This window comes from Schistosoma mansoni, chromosome W, assembly GCF_000237925.1.
Source record: "Schistosoma mansoni strain Puerto Rico chromosome W, complete genome".
NCBI classification, from domain to species: domain Eukaryota; kingdom Metazoa; phylum Platyhelminthes; class Trematoda; order Strigeidida; family Schistosomatidae; genus Schistosoma; species Schistosoma mansoni.
In genome coordinates, this window is record NC_031502.1 from 53,270,900 (window position 1) to 53,281,611 (window position 10,712).

The 10,712-nt window shown below is 32.6% G+C and overlaps 1 protein-coding gene across 1 annotated transcript in view; it reads right to left on the bottom strand.

Annotated features, from left to right (window-relative positions):
* Positions 1–1,775: 1,775 nt before the first annotated feature.
* Positions 1,776–10,712, bottom strand: part of Smp_076010.1 (hypothetical protein) — a 17,385-nt gene continuing 8,448 nt past the window's right edge. The window contains exon 3 of the mRNA XM_018790146.1: positions 1,776–3,065. Coding sequence (XP_018655518.1) covers positions 2,542–3,065 — 524 coding nt within the window. The 3' untranslated portion in view covers positions 1,776–2,541. The remainder of the gene's footprint in view (positions 3,066–10,712) is intronic.

Genomic DNA, 10,712 nt, shown 5'->3' on the forward strand with positions numbered 1-10,712 from the left:
ACGGACAGACGAAACTTCCTTTCTTGAGATTTTATTTCCAGCAGACTTTTATATAGATCATCCTTCCTCCGCTGGCCCATGTAAGTCAATAAACTCTGAGCTTATTTGAGGTAACTTCACACCGATCTGTGAATAGACAAAGTGAGTGCTTTTTTGTCCATCCCAATTACGCTTGTTAGTATGATTTGTAGCAGCATTCACCATTGGAGTGGCTTCGTTTATCGAGTTGTTTGCCTCCCAGCACCATTGCTGGTACAACCACATGCATCCATTTTTACCAAATCGTTTGAAAGACAGAGGTGTTAGATTCGTGCAAACTACATAGTACCATATTTTGCACTCATCGCACTGTATGCTACTTTCCACAGGGTATTGACGGCCTGCGCCTTGACAATTGATTTTTTTACTATGCAGTCATCAGACAGAGGTTTTCAAAAGGAGCTATACAAAACAACACCCAGATACAAAAAATTTGATGACCGAAAAAAGTGAAAAACTGAAATTGTTAGATCCAAAAGTGCAAACAAGTACAAAATGAACCAATGTACTAAAAAGTACAGATGATATATTACTTTTAAAAAGCGATATATTTAGCGATTATTTTAACTAAAATAAATTCAGTTAGAGCAAAAACAGTTGTCTTGATGAGTAATAAACTATCAAAACAATAAAAGTAAACGGAAAAATACCGCAGTCCTTTTCAAATAGCGCGCCATATTTTTGGATATTCTCCAGTAAAATGTAATGAATATGAACTTATGAACAAGAATAAGGGTGATTACAGTATTATCTGTTAAATGAATTCCTTGGAAGTCTACTGTACTCCTCGTAAAAAATAGTTAATCTTTCAGTGAGAATGGACCCATGTTTTCGTCTAGGTTGCCACCTTGTTTTTAAGTGTATGTAAATGACAGTGTGGTGTAGTGTCTAGGACTGTCGTTAGTCTGCTACTGATTTGCCGTTTCATAAATTATTAGAGCGTTTCCCATTATTCATAATTTAATTTGTTAACTATGGTTGGCTATCACCATTAATTTACTTTACATTTAGCAAAGAGAAGGGACGCCAAACATGGCTGTTCTGTAATAAGTAAATTACTATTAAGGTTTACATTACACACATGTTGGCCACCATTTAGCTCCCGAATAATCTTTGTTGAGATGCATTCTTTTGAGACCTTATCCTTTGCCAGTACCGTGGGATTGATTTTCAGAGTGCGTTAAGGTGGATCGCTTTATTATGCACTAGTTTTCCGTAGCGTAAATTCATCAAACACTTCCTACCTTATATTAAGTTTTTAGTATGTAATTAAAACCTCACTCTGTTGGGGATTTCAAAACATGGATCATCCTTTCCCTAGGACATATTTCGCTTAAAATGTATTTCTTAACAATCAAGCTGTCTTCTCTCTCGAATTGGTTACACATGAATAGTGTTACATAATTACCACATAAAAAAAACAACTTTTAACTAAGTTAATGATATTTCACCTAGTAGCTTAGATAATAAGGTATATTATTGAAATGCGGTGTTATTTGACAGGAAAATACAAACATTAGAACAAATAACCAGAAATTATGAACAAAACCCTACAGCTAATGCTGGCTTTATATAACTCATTATGTATTGAACAACGGATGGAAATGCTCTAATCTAACATGCAGAGTATAAACAAGAAGTTAGATAACCAAATTTACCTATTTCCTGATAACTTCACCCAGTAAAAATGAAGTTTCATTACGTTCTTTCAACAAATAAAATACCATAACAACAATATTAATTAAATATTGTATAATTTGAGCAAACTGTCTTAAAAGTGAAGACAGTAAAAAAAAACAACAGAAGAGCACTAAATTAAACAAATATCAGTGGATACAACAAGAACACATGAAAATAAAAGAGACTAATTAACATATATTCCAACTGCATATAGATACAAATGGAAATATGAAAATCCATAGAATAAATATATATATATGTATTAGAAAGCAATCCGAACAAATTATTAAAAATATACTACTAACCAGTAAACATATTACAATTACATCAAATATGGTAATATAATAAACTAACACACAAATATAAACAAATAATGGGAAAAAACGAATAGGACAAAATATCATAAATATTATAACTGAGAGAAGCCATTTTCATAACCCATGTCTGTAAGCCATATATAAATATATAGCTTTTAGGGGTAACGTGTGGGGAGTAGGTTTAAATGTAGCAGTCATTAGAATGTGACTAGTATATCTGAAGAAGGAAACTATGAATATTCCGAAAAAAAACAGATAGAACACACAGAAAATGAGTAATATAACTAAAATTTAATATAGAATAAAGCTGTTGATTGAGTGCATATTTTTGTGTTTATTTTTTCTTATGTATAACACTAAGACACTAAGTAATTTAAAAGAATCACATGTAAATTCTTATTGCCACTAATATCAATGTGACAAACAAACTGAACACCAAATATCCGTTATTACAATGTTGTAGAAGCAAAATATCACAAAAATCAATTAATTTCTTGATTTTCTATTAACTTCTTTGATGAGGTATATGACCACCGTTGCCCATACGAACTTGACGACGCTGAAAACCATGATTAATTAGTGGACCACGGCGTAAACATTTGGAACGTTGAGAATCAACGCATAGGTTTGTATGATTATTTTGTTTACGACAAGCATTCCAACGTGCCAACATTTGACGTGTTCCATTGGAATTTCTAGCGGAGGACTGATGTATATGACCAGGTCGTAATCCATTACGTGGATGAGATTTTAATATTTCGGTTTTTGATGTTATAGGAATTGGTGTATTTCCAGGAATACTCCCTGACAAATGTTTGTTTTTTGATTTGTTAGCATTTTTCGATCTTACGGGAGGCTCATTATATCTGTCTAGACTACAATGAGAGCTATAACAGTTATAATCACTGTTCGCAGAAGGTGAACGAGATTCATGCTCGACTTCAGTATCTGATCGTCGACCAGCTATCGAATGTGGGCGACTTGGATATCCATCATCCCGATCGAATTGCATGAATGACCAATCAGAACCTATGAAACAATGGTAGAAATTAAAAAGGGTTGACAACTGTTAATAATATCTAATAAGACTTACGTAATAACATAATTAAACTTTGAAAATTACTTTGAATATTTTGAAAAAACTAAATTCAACATTGAGAATCTAGGCTGAGCCGTGACTTGGCAGTTTAGACTCTCTTTCTCTCTCTCTCTCTTTAGACTTTCAAATAAATAGTAATTTCGAATGCCGATCTCTTTGATTCGATTTTCATAGCTGAGTAGTTTCTTTTTATTCTTCATAAAACAAGCATACCTTAACTTTAGGTAGCCAAATTCAGAGCCGGGTAAATAACCAAACACGAATAGTGTCACTGAAGAATAATAAGGACAATTAGGCAGAGAAAATTTTCTTTTCGATGATCGCATTTACTAAAGCTATACGAACGTACTTGTAGTTGATTGTGTTTAACTAAACAGCCGGTTGATGAATTGAGTTACATTTTAGTTTGATGTAAAGCGATAGTAAGACCATGTAACATCCCAGTGTAATATATATAGTACTAGAAGTTTGAAGATAAATGGTAAGATCATTTTTGGCTCCAGAATGAATTCATTCATCACTGAAGTGTACAACAGAACGCTTCAGTCAGTTAGTCACAACGTAGAACTTTGTACGTATGTACATCAGTTCGAGTTGCCATACCACATTAGCACAGAGATACAGTTGTCGGTTCAAATTCCATAGTGGTAGAAGTAGTAAGAGTATAAGCAGTAATCTGAAAGATTAGGGTTTGAAGATGTTATTTAAAGAGTATAATCTAGTGAAATAAATTTGAAAAGAGGAAAATGATAGTGACATGAAGAATTCAGAAGATTAGAATTTGGTAGAACATAAAGAGTGGATGCACTTTCGTCATTGCAAACGCTTATTATTATTATTATCTGACAGCTGACCTTCATCTAATAAGGTTCTCTTAGACTTCCAACCATTCAGCAGTAACACTATAAACTGCTTTTCCTAAAATATACTTCAAGAAACTTTGTGACGTGTATTTCCTTAAGGATCCACATTGTATTTTAACAAATAGCAATAAATGATAACAAAATTTAACATTAGACTCCATTATTGAATACCGTAAAATATAACTCAAAAAAAATATACTATATCGGCATATATGCTGTTAAAAACGAACTCCAATTACACGTCATTTACGTTCAGTTCGTAAATCATCAAAACTAAATTAGATGAAATGAACCATACTTTAATAAGTATAGACAAATTTAATTAGATAATGGCTATTACCATTTAGTTTCTGTTTGTTAAGGTGATCCAGAAAACTTCTCGCAAAAGACAAGAAAAGCTCATGAAACACAAAGAATCATTTTATCCAATCAGCATTCACTAGAAGTTTTGCCAGAAACATCACAAAAGTGAAAAATCACATGTAGAGTTTTTGATTGGCTGATTACTATACTGTTACTACGTTTAATAGCATTCCAGAATTTTTGGAAAAACCCAAAGAATTCTAAAATACTACAAAGAACCCTATATTTTCTGTACATAAATGAACCTTTGTAGTAATGTCTATCTTCAACCAATCCACGAAGTTTGAGTAACCGTTCACCAATTGTCTTCAGTGAGTTGTTAAGCGCTCTGGCGCGAGACTAGTGGGTCCTCGGTTCAAATCTCGCGAGGCGGGATAATGGATGTGCATTGCTGAGGAGTCCCACAATAGGACGAAACGGTCGTCCAGTGCTTCCAGGTTTTCCATGGTGGTCTAGCTTCAATTGACTCATGATTTCGACAATGAAAATACTGAAATCTCCACAAAAACCCCTTCCAGTCGTAAATCCTTTGAAACCAAAAGTGTTATCTTTTCAAATCCATATAGATATTTACTTATTTACGTATGATATATTAGACTAAGGTTATCCATTGACCAAGAGTTCCGAAGTGGGACGAAATTGAGTTTATTTCAATACTCTTTGATTTTTACTGATTCTTTCTGTTATCATTCGGTAATCAAAACTGTATTAAAATTATACACATCTTTGCAAAGATGTCATTTATTAAAGAGTGTACAATTGTGTTTGCAGTTGTTTTACAAACACTTGTCGATAATAAAATCACTAAAATGGTCATCAAAAATTGGCTAAAAATATGTTCAGATGTTGAACTGAAGTTACGTAATAACCGTATGGTTATAAGAAGGAAGTGGAATTGAAATAACGAATGGAAGAGAGAAACAGAAGACAGTTGTTAAATATAGAGAAGACAAAGAAGAGACAAACACGTATTAGAAACAATTTACAAAATTAGAAGAATGGTTAGGACAGGGCACATCACATCTTATCAGGCTTAAATCGATAAATCAGCATTTTCTTATTGACCCTTAGTTATGACGCAACTTCGACACTCAAAATAGAAAGTTGATGCACCATTAACAAGGCTACTAAAAACTAATCGAGCATATTTCTATCAAAGACTACTGAATCCAAACAATGATTATAAATATGATTGCACAGCTTTAGTAAATGAAATCGTTGAAAGGAAAACTCTCTTCAACGAATTGTTTTGATTTTGCTTGATGCAGTAATGGCTTTCTTTAACTTTAGATGTAACACTAATCATTAAAACTAAAAGCTTCGAAGGCCATACAACCCTAACTATCCGTTGCTTATAATCTTTAAATGTAGAATGATGTAATATTTACAAGTTGTTTTTTCATTGAAAAAGTGGAATTCACTAAATGTTTGAGTGTAACTATAAAGAAGTGATTAAATAAGGCTTTATATTAGTTGTGGTTCATCAGGAGTGATCAACTAGAGCCAACTAAAACTCCTTCGAAGTTTTCCTTTTGCTTCACTTATCAATATGACAATAAACCTCGTCCAGATGTGAGATAGATGACAGGACATTGCAGATTATCTGAAGTTAATAATAAGTGAATTCCGAACCAAAAGCTAAATAGTAGAATATAAGAATCCTAGATGATTCCATGGTCTTGCAAAGAAATAGCTCTACAATAATTTGCAATCTTGAACTAGGACTAAACATTTATGTTTAACATTTGTTTCATGGTTTTTTATTGATTTCATTCCAATGAGGAAAGTTAATTTAAAAGAAACTGAAGAAAATAGTGATTTCATTGGTTTTGTTAAAAAAACTTCTTCATATTCTTTTCCCTAGTTAAAGTAACCAATCAAAATATCGTTTGTTAATGGAATGGAAGAGAAAGTCTCAACTGTTATCCAGTTGCTACCATAGTAATTAGTACAATGTAATAGTTCAAGGTCAACAGATATAAGCCAGTAATAAACAGGTCACTAAACTTAATTGTAAAATTCACAAAAACATGAATCGATTTTCATTTTATGTCAACAACAACAATTCTGTTAAGTTAAATAAGACTAGTTAACATCAAAACAAAAAGTCCGATTAGTTTATAGGCTGAATGATGAAAGATGACCGCAATAAAAATTCATAATAATAACAATAATGATAAAAACAGTCTCCCATTTAAAGGAAAACATGATTTATATAAGTATGGCATATAATTGTTAGGGAGACCTAGAAAACTCGAAAAAAAAGCCGAAAAAGGCTCTCAAAACGCTGAGAAGCATCTTATCCAATCAGTATTCGAAAGGAGTTTTGCCAGAAACATCTAGAAAGTGAAAAGCCACATGTTGCGTTTCTGACTGGATGATTACGTATACTGCTACTATGTTTAGTAGCATTCCAGAAATTCCCTGAAGCCCAAGGCTATTTAAAATACTATAAAAACCCTATACTTTCTGTACATAAAAGGACCTTTAGAGTAAAACGTTTCTTTCACATTTCGCGTCTTTTCTCTCCTGTTCAAGTTGTTGTGTAGATTTAGAGCTTAAGAAACCAAATCTAGCGTTTAATTAGAAGACTTATCAATAATCTAGATAAATGGTTTATTCTTAAAATAGGAGAATTAGATTTTTATGATAACTTGAAAAAAAACAACTCAAAACTGTAAAATATAGAAGTCTGTAAATCATTTTCAACTAGCATACAATCTTAAGAGGTCTAGTGAGCCTATACAGATCCTAACAGTTTGATTGGTTTTAACACTAATGAAAATATGTCAAAACTAATGGTTGATAAGTTCTTTTGTAATACACTAACAATACTGAAAGATCGTTTAAAGTATTTTTCTTTTCTAGTTATTTATGTTAGTTGGCAGCATATAAGATTCTAGTAATTTCCTAATTACTATTTAATTAGAAGACGTTTTCTGGAGATTTCAGTATTTTCATAGTTGAAATTATGAGTCAATTGAAGCTAGACCACCATGAAATACCTGGGAGCACTGGACGGCCATTTCGTCCTAATGTGGGACTCCTCAGCAGGAGTTCTAGTGGTAAGCAGTAACTAGTGGAGTTCAACCAAGTCTATTGTGAGATATCAACTCAGTGAAAACAATTGGTGAACGGTTACTCAAACTTCGTGGATTGGTTGAAGTTAGACATTAACACCATCGGATGCCGGCCAGCTCAGTGGTCTATCGGTCAAGTGCTCTGGCGCGAGACTGGCAGGTCCTGGGTTCGAATCTCGCGAGTGCGGGATCGTGGATGCGCACTGCCGAGGAGTCCCATGATAGGACGAAACGGGCGTCCAGTGCTTTCAGGTTTTTGATGTTGGTATAGATTCAATTGACTCATGATTTCAACTATGAAAATACTATTTAATTGTATAACTGATAACATGATCATTTGAATGATGACAAATGATAAAAAAATACCATTAACGCTTGTGTGTGTTTTTTTATAAAAAAAAGTCATATTTTGTAAGACTACTTTAATAAAACAAATATTTCTTTTCATCAAAAATGACCATTTCAGTGTAAAGAGTAAATATTTGAGTTCATAAATATTTGCATAAATTTAATCGATGGACAACAGATTAATTATACAATAAGAAAAAGAGTGTAGTAATGAATTGTCAATATAAGTTAACCTATTGAAGAGTTAGAATAATTAGTAGTATTTTCAACTTTTATTAAATTTATGATACATTTTAACTTAGATTAGTAAAGAAGATTATTATGGGACTCCTCAGAAGTGCGCATCCAAGACTCGCGCTTTCAACTATGAAATTACTAAATCTCCACAAAACCCCTTCTGATAAAGAAGATTATATTAATTATTACTATCGTTAGCATATAATAATTTTTTTATTTTATTTAAACACATAAATATTGGTACAAGGGGGCACCAGACATATATATATGCGCCACACAAAACAATGAGAATGGGAAGAGAAAAGGGGTAAGATACATATATAAACAAAAATATGAGTAATGATGGGGAAAACTGAAATGTATAACCAGAAGAACTCTTTCAATTAAGGAAGTTATGACCACTCTTTATGAAGAAAGTAAAAAATGTTACAGCAGGATCACCACTGGCTTCTATTCTGAGCCATATCTGATAAGGTCTCTAGCCACTGTTTTGCACCATCTCTTGGACCTCAGCCAGGGAGTCGTGAAGGACCAACAGAAGCCAGCCCTTTGGAGCTTTCTTTCATACCACGACACCATGTCATACACTGACCTCCTCTCCGCTTTTTCCAACCAGTCCCAGCGTCGGCAAATAATGCACGACGTAGAATTCTCTTGGGCGACATTCGTAGAACATGTCCAAGCCACCGAAGTCGATGTTTCAAGATGGGGACACCAATTGGATAATACTAAATACATACAAGATATTCTGAGAACCAACTTTATACACGTGAAATTCACTTTCACAGAATCATAAACAAGAAAAGGCACCTAGGCAATTAGAGGAAGACTGGTTTACTCATTGTCTCTCACACACAAACTATCTTTCTTTTTATCACCAAAACAATTCATAATTTAAGGAGTCGTCACACAAATATCTGATTGAAATGGTTATTTTTCCTAGAGTTGCTGTTATTAGTGAACATTTTAAAACTAACTTATATTTTAAATTGTTTCTTTGATTCTTAATGATCAGTGTGTCAGATTTCCTAATTAGTGAAAAAAAGACAAATGATAAAGCAAATACTATCTAAACATTTTCATGAAGATAGTTATAGGAAGTTGAATCTTGTTAAATAGTCATTGAATTAGACAAAACTTCTATCGAATATTCTATTGCACTAACCTCCAAATAAAGTTAATACTTTCAAAAATACATTCAATAAAGAATTTCTTTTCAATATTTAAAGTTGTCTTGCTCGAAAAAACATTTATCAAAAGCTTTAGTAAGATACAAGTTAATAAAGCGCCGTATTTTGTCCTAGCTTGGAAATTATCCACAGTGCACATCTACAACGCAACACGAAATCGAACCTAATCAGGTCTAAGACTGAGCAAGAAACATTTAGATTAATGAGGCTGAATCCAATAGACTATATTTTCAAACTCATTTTATTTCAAATAAAGCGCGCTATTCCCTCAATTTCGCCTATAAGTTAATGTTTTACTCCCAAATTCAATAGATTCTGTGGGCTACAACCTCAAACTAAGTGTCTAAGAGATGGATTCCAGAGTTAGTCACAAGTGAATATATAATTATGTATATGTTGACGGATATTGTTTAACAATAGGGTACGTTTTTAAGAACTTAAAAATAACAATATTTGATTTCCTGAGTTCTTCGGAAAAAATTATAACAGCAAGTAATTTCTTCGTTATTTAATACTAATTAGGCGATTGCAGCTAAAATTTCTTTTACCCATCTATGTCGAATATAATTTTCATTACACCTTATTGTTAAATATTCGGAAAAATTGAATATAAGGAATATATAAAATTTCTTGTTGATAAAGAGGAAATGATAATAAATTTCGCAGGTTGTGTTGGCTCTCTTTATTTGAGTGAATGTAATAGGCTGACACCTAATGCATTTTTCAATTAGCTGTGTTAAAATTCCACAAGTGTTATTAACTGTATAGGTCAGTCAATAATCCAAGGTTGTAAGTAGTGTTATATGTCGATTCGTAAGCCGAGCAACCATTATGGAACAATGTTCTTTGTCATAATTATTAAAATAATCACAATTATTACTATTCAAACAAGCTGATTTGAAGGTTAGTATAAGTTGTTAGCGGCAATGATCATCTTCACGCCTAAATAATTGAAATCTGAAGACACTTTTAAGCACAGATTACTCACGATGCAAACTCAATAATCCCTGCTAGAAATTAACACCCACATATATTGTTAATGGTTTATGGTGGTTAAGGATAGGAAATTTTTTCTAGCATTTCATTATTAAGTAATAGTCATCTATCAAATGACTTCATTTTACAAGGAACATAAGCAGAACATTACATAGAATCGATCAAATGATCAGTGTTTATAGTTCAAAACCCCTTCCTGGATTTAAAAAGTAGGACATTTTTAATAGAATCATCCTTGAGTTGTAGATTGACTTTAATACGCCACGATACTAACTAAAAATTCCAGTGGAAATGCGATTCAACAAATTCCCCTACCAAACAAAGATAAATAATTTAAACTGTGGTCTGACCCAGGGTTTTTATCAATCTTTATCACAAGCATCATTATTAACGCCGTGCTATTTCACTAAGAATACTGAAGTTATCATTGGAAGCATTAATAGTAGTAATGATGATAGAGACAACAAAGAAAACTATTAAATAGGAAGAATATATTTGTC